The sequence below is a fragment of the Tubulanus polymorphus genome, chromosome 4 (genome assembly GCF_964204645.1).
Source record: "Tubulanus polymorphus chromosome 4, tnTubPoly1.2, whole genome shotgun sequence".
Lineage (NCBI taxonomy): Eukaryota > Metazoa > Nemertea > Palaeonemertea > Tubulaniformes > Tubulanidae > Tubulanus > Tubulanus polymorphus.
Window position 1 is genome coordinate 5,812,798 of NC_134028.1, and position 13,568 is coordinate 5,826,365.

The 13,568-nt window shown below is 37.0% G+C and overlaps 4 protein-coding genes across 8 annotated transcripts in view; 2 read left to right on the top strand and 2 right to left on the bottom strand.

The window, feature by feature from the left end:
* Positions 1-26: 26 nt before the first annotated feature.
* LOC141904776 (18S rRNA aminocarboxypropyltransferase-like) lies at positions 27-2,725 on the top strand. Its single transcript, XM_074793433.1, has 6 exons — positions 27-247; positions 331-541; positions 1,105-1,298; positions 1,791-1,970; positions 2,245-2,317; positions 2,488-2,725. Exons 1-6 carry the CDS (start codon positions 112-114, stop codon positions 2,723-2,725), a joined length of 1,032 nt encoding a protein of 343 aa, XP_074649534.1. The 5' UTR covers positions 27-111.
* A 431-nt stretch (positions 2,726-3,156) lies between these two features.
* LOC141903451 (uncharacterized) lies at positions 3,157-4,547 on the bottom strand. The gene is made up of 2 exons (XM_074791568.1): positions 4,293-4,547; positions 3,157-3,495 (listed from the first exon to the last, which is right to left on the bottom strand). Exons 1-2 carry the CDS (start codon positions 4,545-4,547, stop codon positions 3,157-3,159), a joined length of 594 nt encoding a protein of 197 aa, XP_074647669.1.
* A 1,514-nt stretch (positions 4,548-6,061) lies between these two features.
* Positions 6,062-8,539, top strand: LOC141904777 (uncharacterized). The gene is made up of 2 exons (XM_074793434.1): positions 6,062-6,185; positions 7,529-8,539. The coding sequence occupies exon 2, from the start codon at positions 7,651-7,653 to the stop codon at positions 8,131-8,133; it is 483 nt and encodes a 160-aa protein (XP_074649535.1). The 5' UTR covers positions 6,062-6,185; positions 7,529-7,650; the 3' UTR covers positions 8,134-8,539.
* A 110-nt stretch (positions 8,540-8,649) lies between these two features.
* LOC141904775 (uncharacterized) overlaps positions 8,650-13,568 on the bottom strand; it is a 54,871-nt gene continuing 49,952 nt past the window's right edge. For 2 of the 5 annotated variants that reach the window (XM_074793432.1, XM_074793427.1), the window contains 5 exons: positions 9,845-9,989; positions 9,523-9,646; positions 9,393-9,430; positions 8,939-9,028; positions 8,650-8,866 (listed from right to left, as the gene is read on the bottom strand). In XM_074793432.1, the coding sequence (XP_074649533.1) occupies positions 8,769-8,866; positions 8,939-9,028; positions 9,393-9,430; positions 9,523-9,646; positions 9,845-9,989 (495 nt within the window). In that variant the 3' untranslated portion in view covers positions 8,650-8,768. The remainder of the gene's footprint in view (positions 8,867-8,938; positions 9,029-9,392; positions 9,431-9,522; positions 9,647-9,844; positions 9,990-13,568) is intronic. The other 3 variants (XM_074793430.1, XM_074793428.1, XM_074793429.1) reach the window with 3 other exon arrangements.

Sequence of the window (13,568 nt, forward strand, 5' to 3'; positions counted from 1 at the left end):
GAAACTTTAGTCACATGACCACAATATGGCGGCCCCCATGAAAAAAATATTTCTATATCACACTGGTCATTAGAATTGTCATATTTTACGAGAAACGGAAGGTCTCAGACAATGGGGAAGAGTGGAAAAGGACAAAGTAGCCGTGGTGCAGGGAAAAACAGGGATAAACCAAAACATCATGGAAAATTTGGTCGTTCTCGCGACTCTAAATTCAGTGAAGATCGATTTCGTGAACGGTGTCAAGAGGGTATTTTTTCATTATTCGGAATCTTTAACCAAAAACCTGTTTTATGATGTTTATGATATAATTCTGAATTTTAAATCCTGTAGACCCCGAAGGTGAATTGTGGGATAAGACGGCTGATAAGTACTCTGTACCATGTCCTGTCGCGATGTGGGACTTGGAGCATTGTGACCCGAAAAAATGTTCCGGCCGAAAGTTGGCTCGTCTCGGTTATGTGAGAACGCTGAAACTTAATCAAAGATTTCACGGTTTGATTCTGTCACCGATGGGAACAAAATGTGTCTCCCCAGAAGACAGGTATGCGATGATATTCAGATCCATACAAATAATCTTTTAAGGAGGGTAAAAATATTGTTTTCTGGAAAGAAGAAATGAAATCATGTCCTGTCTTTATGACTTGTTGGTGGATAAGGTGTTTAACTCATAACTCTTAAGAGGTTGTGGGTTCGAATCCTAGTGAAACCATGTTATTTTAGCATGATATATTTTTTATTTTCTAATCTTATGTGAAGTGCATAGATTACTATGTAGATAATAAGAATCAAGATATATGAAGAAAATGAATTATTATCATTAATTAATACATTATCAGTGTTTCCCAACTCACTGATCTAAGAACAAAAGTTGTAAACTAATACAAGTCATCAGCATGTTGATGTTGACTAGTGATACCTAGAAGTAGAAGAATCATCTTTTCAGAAATAGTTTAACTCAATGATGAAATTAATTCTGATTGTGTAAAAATAGATGTCGAACTCTTGGAACAATGACTATGTATGTATGTATGACTTGAAACTGGACAGGCTACAATTATATATAATTTTGTCATTTATTAAATCTTAGAAAAATCTCTTTTCAAGACCAATCGTGGAAGAACATGGCGTCGCTGTGGTCGACTGTTCATGGGCGAAATTAGACGAAACTCCTTTTGATAAGATGAAAGGTCGACATACTCGTTTATTGCCATATTTAGTAGCCGTAAATCCTATCAATTACGGGCGTCCGTGCAAGTTGAGCTGTGTTGAAGCATATGCCGCCACCTTTTATATTGTCGGTAAGGAAGTCCCAACATCAGGGTTGACTTTCACAAAAAACCTTCTCCATTAATTCAGGTTATGTTAAATCTATTTTTCACAGGGTTTCTCAGTTAGTGAAAGTCTTCATCTTTGATTTGATTTATTTTGCATAAATAATTGGTTCAGGGATTATAACAGAACATGATGATAACATGATATATAGGTAGTCGGTGTAGCAATAATTTACGCGAGGAATTGAAGAAAAGCCAAAAAGGCTTTGAATTTTCCCCAAAAATAAAAACGGTCTCTAAAACTTAAAATTTCAAGGCGTGCCACTAAAATTTAACGATGAATTCTAAAATAGTTTTGAAGATACTTTATAGATGGGTTTGGAAAATATATTTTGAAAGTCTTTGAAATTCTTCTCTCAGGGAGGTTATTAACTAAGCCTGTCAAACAAGCAGCCGACTGATAGGCAAACAAATGCAATATCATCGCCTTTGAACTGAACTCTAAACTGGTATTTTCAGGTTTGGAGCAATATGGTGAAACATTGTTGAAGCAGTTTAAATGGGGAGCAGGATTTTATGATCTTAACCGTGAAATATTAGATCGATACGCGGCTTGTAAAACGGGAGCGGAAGTTGTGAAAGTTCAACAAGATTATCTTGAACAGTTAGAAAAAGAACACAAAGCTGCCCGGGAACAAGGTATCATTCTATGCTTTATCTCTACTGATTGAGTTGTTATGATATCTACCACTAATTATGATATCAGGAACTAATCTCTTTCAAATTAATCTGAGTTCGATGATTGTTAAATGTAAATAAAACTTTTGACTGAACCCTTGATTTTGCCATCACATGAGAATTTCTTTGAACAGCTTAAAGCGTAAGACAGAATACATGTATCTGAAATTGGGTTTCTAAAACAAAATCATCTGTTTATTCATCATTTATGTACCTGGTAATTATTTGTTTTCAGATCTCACTGATATTGATCTTGAAGAAGGTAACTTCAATCCAAACCGACGATTAGACTTACCCCCATCGTACAGGTAATCAATAACTTATCACTTATATTCCTGCAAAAGAATTAATCAAGACGTGGCTTTGCTTGTTCATGTTATGTTTGGAAAAAGCCAAATACCGGGTATTTTTTATTTTGGAAAGCTTTAAAGAATGTTGCTTCTTGTGATCTTATTTCGGAAATCTATCAATTTTTCAGCAGTTCGTCCTCATCAGAGGAAGAAGAAAGTGATGATGATGATGATGACGATGATGATAATTTCGAAGGAAATCGTGATTCAGCTGATGAGGAAAATAAGAACGACGAGCACCACGATGCGAAGGATAGTTATATAAATGAACTGACTGATGGGATTTCTCAGGAACTAGTTGTTGAATCTCAGTGCGATACGATTGAAAGTAACGTGTCTAGTCATAGAGAAAATAAAGTTTCATAAATGCATTCATTCGTTGTTCTGTTGTCTTCTTAGTGCCGGTTAAACGTTGGTATTCAATAAAGCACCGGTTGATAACTCTCATGTTGATTGGATGCCGAGCGGGTCGAGAAGCAAATATTTGAAAGTAAACCCATTTAAAATCCATGGTTTCTCGAGTTGATCGAATCAGGGAGTTGCTGAAATCTACGTATTGTATTGTATTGTATTGTATTCAACAGATCTTTATCAAATTCGCGTGCTTTTTGTGATTTAGTGATATGACGAAGTGAAATGGTAATTTTTCGTACCCTAATAGCCCTACTAGTCGCAATGTAGTTTGATTCAGCTAAATATCTAATAAATATCTTTATTCACAAAAATTTACAAACTTCAACGTATGTTTATGAATAACCAAAATAAAACTCGTTATTTACAGTCACAAGACACATGCGCTATGTCAATATATCCCTGGCTTTACTGTCATTTGCCGTGCTAGCCATGATCCTTGACAACTGGTTCATGTTCTTTTTAACTTTATACCTATAAACCCACGGTACGTCTCTACGCGCTAAAAAGTTCTTTGGCGGCGGTAAATAGCTCAGATCACCACCGGGCGGGTGGTCACCGGGGCCTGGTATCAAATTAGGATATGTATGCGTATAAAACGGATATCTTCGCGCGCTAACTTGATTCGGATCCGATCGTCTGTTGTCGACGTCACTTCCACCGGCGGCGTTGTAATAACGAGCAGTCATCTCTGGACTTGGAGCTATTTCAAAATGTTTCTGTATCTGAAAAAGATATGATAATTCGTAAATTCAAAAGGGACATTTTTTGCCTTAATCCATCGTGGCCGGTTACACAGTTTGATCCAGTTTTTGGGGGGTAATTTTTAGTTTCAACTCCGTGTCAAGATATAAATTAATTCACAACTAGGGATCGTTCGTTTATATTATACGTACGCACGAAATACGGTATGGATTTTTTCAAATTGGCCTTTTCCCCACGCAACGCAATTGCATTAACTTCTCCCCTCTCCTGATGGGTACGTAATAAATGAATGCCCCCTCCCCCGAGCTAGATCCTGTGCAAGGGGACATAAATTCAAAACTTGCCGCACTAACATTTCGAACCTTTTTTATTTCTGGAAGGGTTCCGGGTGTATCCTGGCAACATGATTGTCTTGGAGAGAAAAAACGATCCACTGTCACGCGTTTAGCATTATCGAAACACAGGGATAAAAGGATTTATTTGGTAAGAACCTTTTACTGGCATATTAAACCGTAAAACGGGTTATGTTTTTTTCTACGCGAGTTTTTGTCTTGAAAGGGTCAAAGAATGCCACCATATAACACGGCACACATAAACATATATACGGTACAAGTCGTTATGGGCTATATTATAGTAAAATATATTCATATGAATCTTCAGTTCTGTAATTCTTGAAGCCGTTGAAATATAGGCCTTATGTAAATGATATCGTTTAAGTTTCGCTGTATTTCGTCAAAAAGATTTAATCTTTTTTTCTAATTCAACTTTAATCTACTGCATATTTTCTGTAATAATCTTGTGAAAATACTAAAATTACCTGATTCTGTCTGTCCATCGAGTCTCTGCTTGACAATCTCAGTTTGTTCGCTGGTGGAAACTGATTCGCGAATTCCCTCGGAGTTGCTCTCGGCGTTCCCCGAGCTAGCGGTGGTACGGACACCGCCTGGTCCAGGCCGATAACCGCCGGTTTACTGGTTGGTTTCGACCGAAATCTGACGGCGTACTCCTCTGCCGACATCGAAGTTACTGGCGTTGCCCGGTTGTATTTCGGAGTTGTGCTTGGTGACGTCATAGTGAAAGCGTAAACGTCATAGAAGCTGAAATTTGGAGGAGCGATTTGACAGTAGCTCCCGTACTGGCCGCGATTTGTAGAAATCATGATAATCTGGTGTTTACGCTAATAACCGAAACTGTCAATCACAATTAAATTCGAGGCGTTTTTATGACGCCACAATAAATCCAAGTTGAATAACAAACCCTTGTGAAACTAGGATGGCATTTCATTTAGAAATTCTTTAATCCTTTTCTTAGTAGCTCTATGCGGACTCGAGTACATAAAGCAGATTAAAATCAAGTGCTGTCTTTACCAATATACGTATTTTCTGATTCCGTTTCGCTAAACGGTTCTTGAATTAGAGGGTATACGTTATAATACGAATCTTACCCAACCAAAACATGACCGACCTTATACACAACAAGACCAACGTTATTGTAATTATTGCGGAAATCTCTTTATTTCGTTCTAGTATGTGGTCTTTTCAAAATAACCGGTCATTACAATTTGCACGATTCTTTCACCGTTCCTACGCATAAACGTTTATACCGCATGGGACTTCATTTACCGTAACAGCTCGCCCATTAAAACCAACCACTTCCAAAAGGCGATAAAAGACCTTTCGTGCATTTTTATTCAGCTAATTTTTTCAGCTATCATGTAATGAATTTAAAGTAATATCGAGCTCGGGCGCGTTCCAACAAAGTTTCCCACCGATTCGAATCGTCCATAAATTATAGACAGCACGCGACACGTTTTGGGGATACAATATTGTAAAGTAATTAAGGGATTAATAATTAACACGCTCAGCTATTAGTTTTTCTCGTTTCACCCTCGACGAGATCTCGAGACCTGACACGCTATGCACACGTGCTAAGATCATTCTCTCTCCCCCACAGGACTAAGTCACAGCGATCAAATACATGTTTTGATTTTCTAGAAACATATTTTCGGTAAGTTTGCTCCAGCTTTGCTTTTCAATCTCGGCGCTGCTTTACAACATGCAAGCGATGGGGAATTCTAAGCAGCGATGTACCTCATCGTTGTTATATCCTGTTACAAGTTGTATTTAGAACTACGCCAAGGTCACCGCTCGGAACTAGGGAATTAATTTGCGGGGAAAACTCTTCTTCTTGCAGCAGCCACTAAGAAAAGCTGCCTCTCACTTGTAGTTTTAGATATTGCTGTAAATCAGAGCGCTAGCGGTTATCAGTAATCTTCGCTAGTAAGATATTTTCGTAAATCGAGTCGAACAGACTGCCAGAGCGCGAACAAACAGTTCTCCTGAATTGCGTTTCAATACGATGATAACACATTTGACCGATGCAGACATCGAAAGAATTTCGACTTTTTTTACGAGTGCTAAAAGTTGAATGCTATTTCTCGACGAAATATAATGTTTTCTGGTCTATTGGTTTTACCGGGTGGTTTGCAGTACCTTCTCAGCCGGTAGTACGTACATAACAGAATATATATCGCTGCACTCTAAGCGTAACTGTTCATTATAAGCTTCCAGGACTTAATCGCATATTTTTGTGTGCATTTTAGATCATTGTTTTTTTTCCAAATTTCGTTTTATACATTACGATCAAAAGACTTTTTTGATAAGTTTGAATGTGTACCGAGGATATAGTGAGCTGGTGCATGGCTGGGCAGGTAAGGTCGAACGAAAAAGGTGCCAAAACATTGGTATAAAACAATCAAAACATTGTACTCATTAACGACGTATTTTCTTAATGATATAATGATAATATAGAATTTCTGAGTTTGATATTTCTGAATGTTGCGCGTTAGAATCTCGAAGTGCCTTCAGATATCGTAGACCAATCAATCTCTTAATGTTAAAAGGTTATACATAACAAGTACAGTTGCTTGCATGTACATGCAACGGTTATTGATATAGCATAATGATATTCATATATCGCACGACTGAGGAGCTATTTCTAACGAAAACATAATAAAACACAACCATTGTCGGTCGGTAGATATGTACTATGTACATCCCGAAAGATTTGTTTCCATAAATTCGATAGATTCATGTTCACGGGAATAATTATGTTTCAATAAAATGCAATGAATGAAAAAATGCGCTGCGGTTTTCGTTTAAGAAAATTTGGTTTTAGCCCATATAATATTATAAGTAAATAAATCACTCATTCATATCGTCCGAAAGAAACTTTGAACTACTGTTCACTGTCTGATGCAATATCAATGTCAAGTACGTAAATCATTCGGGTATTAAATGTGTTTTATTTCGAAATTCTACTCATTGTCAACGTAAAGATTATAATTTGAAGCAAAAATATAAGTAACTTGGTAAATCATGGAGTGGTATTATACACGTATTCAATCAAATTGAAAAAGATCTTGTTTGAAAAAGGTTATCAACTCAGAGATTTTGTGGCCCGAAACAACCGCCTTAGTGTCCCATACACCACGGTACTCGTTTCAAACGAAATCGTAACGTGCCTTTAAACAACGACCGGTTGGAAACCAGCGGTATTTAATAGAAATTGCCTAAGAACTATATCCATAAGATTGATTGTTTCGTTTGTTATGAATTTTTCCTTTTTGAGGCCTCGAGATTGAATAATCTGTCTGTATGATATGAAGAATAATGTCCCAGCTTAAATGTCAGACTACGTATGTACTGTTGTAATTCACATTGATAATGTCACGGGATCATTGCAGAACCTCAAATTGTTTTTTTTTTCTGTCGCCCAAATATTGCGTAAGGTCGAGGAAATCTCATTTATATGTTATCATAAGAAACCCAACTTTCTTGAGACCTATTCATCCATAAGAAAGCATTTGTGAATGTGTTTTCTGAGGATGGTTTCTGCGTGGTTTGTATGAAATAACTTATTACATTAACGATGCCAAGCGCGGGGACTATTGTATTTCATATACCTGCAATTCTAATTAATCTTCCAAGTCTATGGAGGTTGGGGATTTTGCCTGCATCTGCATAAATGAATTGTGAATCTTTCTCTTTTTAGGTAAACCATAGATTCAGTATTTCATAACCGTGGCTGGACTGTCTTTCATTACGGGTTTCATCCCGGCTGTTGAACGCAGAAACTTGTTTAAATTCCGCAACCGAAAAGACGATAACCTCAGTATGGCTTCCGTATCTCCGTTTACGATCAGCCCACAACAGGCGAATATTCTCGTCAACGAGAACAATTTTCACGGACATGACAATCTAAGTTGTTTTCTGATGCAGATCTCCTGTCGTTCGGTTTACGGCGAGCATCCTGTTCCTCAATCGGCAATTAAGAAACTTCCTCGTCTAATTAACGGTATTCCACTAGGCGCCGGAACACTGACCTCGGAACAAACCTCCAATATACGATGGCGCTACGTGGAAGGCTCCGGGGTTTCTGGTGTCCACACTTTCTTGTCGCATCCGCTCACGACAGATGAAGCTATTCACTCAAAGGCAGCATTTCGAGATCGTCTAATGCAAAAGTCACAACTTGTATTCGGTGACGTCACCGTCAAAGCAAACATTGTTTTGTCAAAATGTATGTCGTACGATGCTGATTTTTTCATCAACGATATCGCGGATTCCTTCGATTCTGGGTTACATTTTAAAGATTGATGATAGTTTAAGATTTGTTATATATGTAGTATGTATCTGGTGAACTGTGATATTGTATTTAAGTGTTATTTGCTTGGCCCCAGTCATCATGAAGACATTGGAGTAACCTCAAAATCACTGAGTTAAACTCTTAAAAGCTTGAAATCATCGATAGGTAAAATCTTAATCTGTAAACTTCAGAATCTCTTTTTCATAAAGCGGTAGTCCAATATGTGATTGTGTACAATACTTATATTCTAGCCAATATATCAGACAAATATTCTAAAGAGTCAGTTTCATTTAGTTATGAATAATTGTTTTCTTTTTTTAATATAGATGATTGTTTTGCATGTTTTTTGTTGTTGATGGCAACTTGTTTTTGTTTTTATTAATCACTATTATATGATTGTACATGAAGTCACGAATTGGTAGCTCTTAAACGGGTTTGTCAAATCATTGATCATCTAGTTTGATTATAAGATGATTTGTTGTTAGTTTCTCTGCGAAAGCGAGTTCAATAAATACGAATACAGACGGTTAGATATCAATAAAAAGAAATCGGATATTTTAATCTAGATTATTGTGTTGAATCGATGCACGAATCAAAACGTAATAAACATTCAGAATTTTTCACTTTCAGGCAAGCATTCTATTGGTTATTCTGTTGCCTTGCGTTCGGCTTTGAGAGCGTCTTCTATTTTTTCCTCGAGTATCGATTCTTTTCCAGTGATATCTGAAATACATACGCCAGAAACTGATATCGGCTAATATAGTAAATAAGTACAACGTATCATAATCAACGAGGGTCCCCTGAAATGGTATTTACCTGACGACGCTGACTGCTTTTTAGTATCGTCAAAACCGCTCTTTGTGGTCTCGATACCATCACCTTGAATCCGTTCACCAACAATCTCTGCTAAGAAAACAATAGAAAAGCATCTAAATACGTGTTTGTACAACATTTCATCAGGCTTAAAGCAAAATTCTTGAAAACTACTTCTACAGCATTCGCTGAAATGGGAGGATATGCCTAGTGGGGTGAGGCATGAAAATGCCTGACGCCATAACCGGTCGTGGAGGCTGATAAAGAGGAAAAATCATAGTAGAAAATACGACACTCAGAGAAATTTCATCAAGGATGACAGGTATAGATATGGTGGCTGATTTATGAAAATTCTTTCGGAATTAAGGCGACAAAGCGCCAAAATGCAAAACTATTAGAAATACCAGCTGAAATTACACCAAAACCCATTTTGGTGCGATATGAATGATCTACTTGCCTCTTTCCTTATCGTCCTCAATTGCCTTCTTTTCGACGCTAAAAAATTAAAAAGAATATGATAAACATTCGTTAAATTGGTCCTCAAACAAAAGTTCAACTGTTCATTGCTGTATATTTACAAGACACACCTGGCTATCTGGGGTTTACGCCGAGTGGACTTAATTCTGGAACTCAAGGACCACCAATTACACGCCGCAGTTAAAATAATCAACGCCAAAATTGTATGGAATATCCAATGCATGGTATACACTCCTATAGGAAAATTGACAGAAAGAGAAAAAATGAAAACTTGTACATACATGAATGATGATTTATCGTAAAAGTTCCACCCATTTGGGAGGTGGTTCTGGCTACCGATTGAATATTTCCAGCAGTCATATAAGTTCATGAATGATAGCCATCAATTGACGTACCGGTAATGCACTTTCAGTATCTATACAACCTCATTACCTTCGTAGAATTTGAGTCGGTCAATTTCTATATTGAGTTTATCGATAATCTTATCATTCTGTTCACGTTGTGACGCTAGAACGGCATTGTCAGTTTTGCAAGCGCTAATTTCATCCTTGTGCTTAATATGAATATTGTGGCCCTCCTAAAATGAAGAATAATCTTAAAAAACTATTATATAAATAACCTCGTCCGAAAAAATAATGTAAAATCCGAAAAGATACATTTTTTGATTCTGTTTTGATGATTTTTTTTCGTGAAAAATCATCTTCTTTGCGGCTGTTTTGAAGCGAAGGCGTCCCTCAAAAAGGTGTAAAATCAAATTTTTTGGCACTTAAACAGGGGCGTCTCTAAAAAAAGTGTAAGCTGTTTTGGCACTTAAACGAGGGGCGTCCCTCAAAAAAGTGGGAAATCACGGTTTTGGCACTAAAACGAGGACCGTCCCTCAAAAAGTGGGAAATTACGGCTTTGGCACTAAAACGAGGAGCGTCCCTCAAAAAGTGGGAAACTACAGCTTTGGCACTAAAACGAGGGGCGTCCCTCAAAAAAGTGGGAAATCGCGGTTTTAACACTAAAACGAGGAGCGTCCCTCAAAAAGTGGGAAATTACGGTTTTGGCACTAAAACGAGGGGCGTCCCTCAAAAAAGTGGGAAATCGCGGTTTTAACACTAAAACGAGGATCGTTCCTCAAAAAGTGGGAAATTACGGCTTTGGCACTAAAACGAGGATCGTCCCTCAAAAAAGTGGGAAATCACGGTTTTGGCACTAAAACGAGGGGCGTCCCTCAAAAAAGTGGGAAATCGCGGTTTTAACACTAAAACGAGGAGCGTCCCTCAAAAAGTGGGAAATTACGGTTTTGGCACTAAAACGAGGAGCGTCCCTCAAAAAAGTGGGAAATCACGGTTTTAACACTAAAACGAGGAACGTCCCTCAAAAAGTGGGAAATTACGGCTTTGGCACTAAAACGAGGAGCGTCCCTCAAAAAGTGGGAAACTACAGCTTTGGCACTAAAACGAGGGGCGTCCCTCAAAAAAGTGGGAAATCACGGTTTTGGCACTAAAACGAGGAGCGTCCCTCAAAAAAGTGTGAAATGACTGTTATTGCCCTAAAACGAGGGGCGTCCCTCCAAAAAGTGGGAAATCACGGTTTTGGCACTAAAACAAGGAGCGTCCCCCAAAAAAGTGTGAAATGACTGTTATTGCACTAAAACAAGGGGCGTCCCTCCAAAAAGTGGGAAATCACTGTTATTGCACTAAAACGAGGGCCGTCCCTCAAAAAAGTGTGAAATCGTTGTTTTGGCACTAAAACTAGGGGCACCCAAGCGTGAAATCGTAATTTTGGCGGTGAATCGATAAGCTCCTCGAATAAGCGTTAATCCCAATCTTGATGGTGAAAAGAGTGCCTCTTGAAGAAATCCGTTTTGACGATAAGATGAGGAATGTCACTGCAATATGTGCGAAATCGCATATGTTCAAACATCAATGATAATTTGAGAGTATTCAACGTGTATCAAAAATGTATTTATTGACCATTAGAAATTTCTATCAATTTGATAAGCGCAAATGTTCGATTAATTTTACATAATTCTTGATATTCATAATATTTATTGATGAACACATGACTTTTAAACACGCGTTGTATCTAACAACGCTGAATATTTACAACGAAAGTGGTTATCGTAATAAGTCTTTATTTCATAAAATATGTACACACCAGGTGTAAAAAGATCATACAAAATTAACAACAAGTTCATATACATGGAAAAGTGTCACCGTATATATAATCTGAATGCATTATGATTATGGCATAGATTAGAAAAATACTCTCACTCTCATTGGCTTTATTAACAGATACAATAGTATATAACAACTGCATAATGCTGGACAGAATAAAAGACATGTACATACGGGATCAAATTAACGTGTACAAAATATAGAAATTGACTCAACTATACATAAAACATTGCAACTGTGCAATTTATCGTGGTTACAAAATATGTTTTCAGTTTCCTATACACGGAATTATTGAAATGTTGTGTTAATTTAATTTACTCATCCAAGTTATACAAACGGGTCTCACATTATTCAACAAAATAATTATAAGAAGGCCGTCTACTAATGACGGCGGAATGAGAGAAATGATAAATGTTATAAAACATGATGCAGGCATTAAACATGATGATTTTTTGCGGATGATTATGGTTCGATAGAAAATAGCGGATTCACCGTGTATCCATCAAATTCGAACGCAGCTTATTAAGGGGAGAATTAAGTACGTAACTAAAATCTAGTAAGTTTCTACTTATTTTACTTGAATGGAGGTAAAACTGGTAGTTCTCTGAAGATTTACTTTATTTAGATGAAGCTTCCACCAATATCATTTTTTCCTAACAACCACGGCATTAATTTGTTGAAATTGCCGCACAGTCAATTCTATTTATAGTATATTTTCAGAAATTCTATGAAATTTCAAATCAGCCCCCATGTCGGAATATGATAACAAATGACTTGAGTTACAATGTACTAGTAAGAAAAATTCAAATTAAGAATTTAAAATACACAAATAACTGTTCATCTGAAAAATTCTAAGACAAGATTATCAGTACACCTAATGTAAGATCTTTGGACGGTATCGCGGGATAAGTCCTCTTAAAGTCACTTTAAGACGCAACGGTTATTGTCGAAATTCGATATTCTGCAAATCGAACTTAGTACAAAGAGGAAAGCATTTTTTCACTCAAATTTCTCTGTCAAATTCGAGACAAGCAAATTCATTTGTTTTTCTATAGAAATCGCTTAAACATATTTCAAAGTTAAGTCTTCACTCAATATCTATTGAATCGACATAAAACAGGCAGCACTCTGAGGGTTTTCTTTATCTATTGGGCAAGTAAGAGTTTTTTTCTGCTAGTCTAAAGAAGCGACCCGATGAAGCTTCTATAAACTAGTAGCGATAGATCGTATACATCAAATAAATGTAGACTACCAACAGAGTACTACCTGTTTAACGTCAATTCTTTTGGTTAATGAATTTCGGTCAATTTATTCTGGTTAAAACGGCTTGCTTCTTCTTAATTTTACCTATGAATATATGTAGACTTTATATCATTCTAATCATTTCAAAATATCGTATAGCACTTAATTGAACGAATAATGATTATCATTGAGCGCTAAGTAAACTAAACCCATTTTCCTGGCAATCACGGAACTTATTTGTTGAAATTTTCGCACAGGCAATTCTAATTATAGTATGTTTTCAGTGATCCTATGAAATGTCAAATCAGCCCCATTGTCGGAATATGATAACGAATGACTGAGTTACAATGTACTAGTAAGAAATATTCAGATTAGGAATTAAATACACAAATAACTGTTCATCTGAAAAATCAAAGACAAGATTATCAGTACACCTAATGTAAGACTCTGGCGCCCAATAAACTTCCTATCAGCGAAACAGAAACCTGAATGTCACCGTGGACCAGAATTTCTTATCACACCAGTTAGAATACTAGACTATGAAACTTACACCGGCCGAGGCAAGGATTTAATCCCAGGACCCCGGAGACGTCAAATCTTTGGACAATATCGCGAGATAGGTCCTCTTAAAGTCGGATATTGAGACGCAACGGTTATTGTCGAAATTCGATAATCTGCAAATCGAACTTAGTACAAAGTGGAAAACATTTTTTCACTAAAATTCGAGACAAGCAAATTGATTTGTTTTT

Coding starts and splice junctions, on each gene's coding strand:
- LOC141904777 (XM_074793434.1), top strand. CDS start 7,651: ATGGCTTCCGTATCTCCGTTTACGATCAGCCCACAACAGGCGAATATT.
- LOC141904776 (XM_074793433.1), top strand. CDS start 112: ATGGGGAAGAGTGGAAAAGGACAAAGTAGCCGTGGTGCAGGGAAAAAC. Junction 1,971..2,244: donor CAAAGCTGCCCGGGAACAAG/GTATCATTCTAT, acceptor ATTTGTTTTCAG/ATCTCACTGATATTGATCTT. Junction 2,318..2,487: donor GACTTACCCCCATCGTACAG/GTAATCAATAAC, acceptor TCAATTTTTCAG/CAGTTCGTCCTCATCAGAGG.
- LOC141903451 (XM_074791568.1), bottom strand. CDS start 4,547: ATGACGTCACCAAGCACAACTCCGAAATACAACCGGGCAACGCCAGTA. Junction 3,496..4,292: donor CGATGGACAGACAGAATCAG/GTAATTTTAGTA, acceptor TATCTTTTTCAG/ATACAGAAACATTTTGAAAT.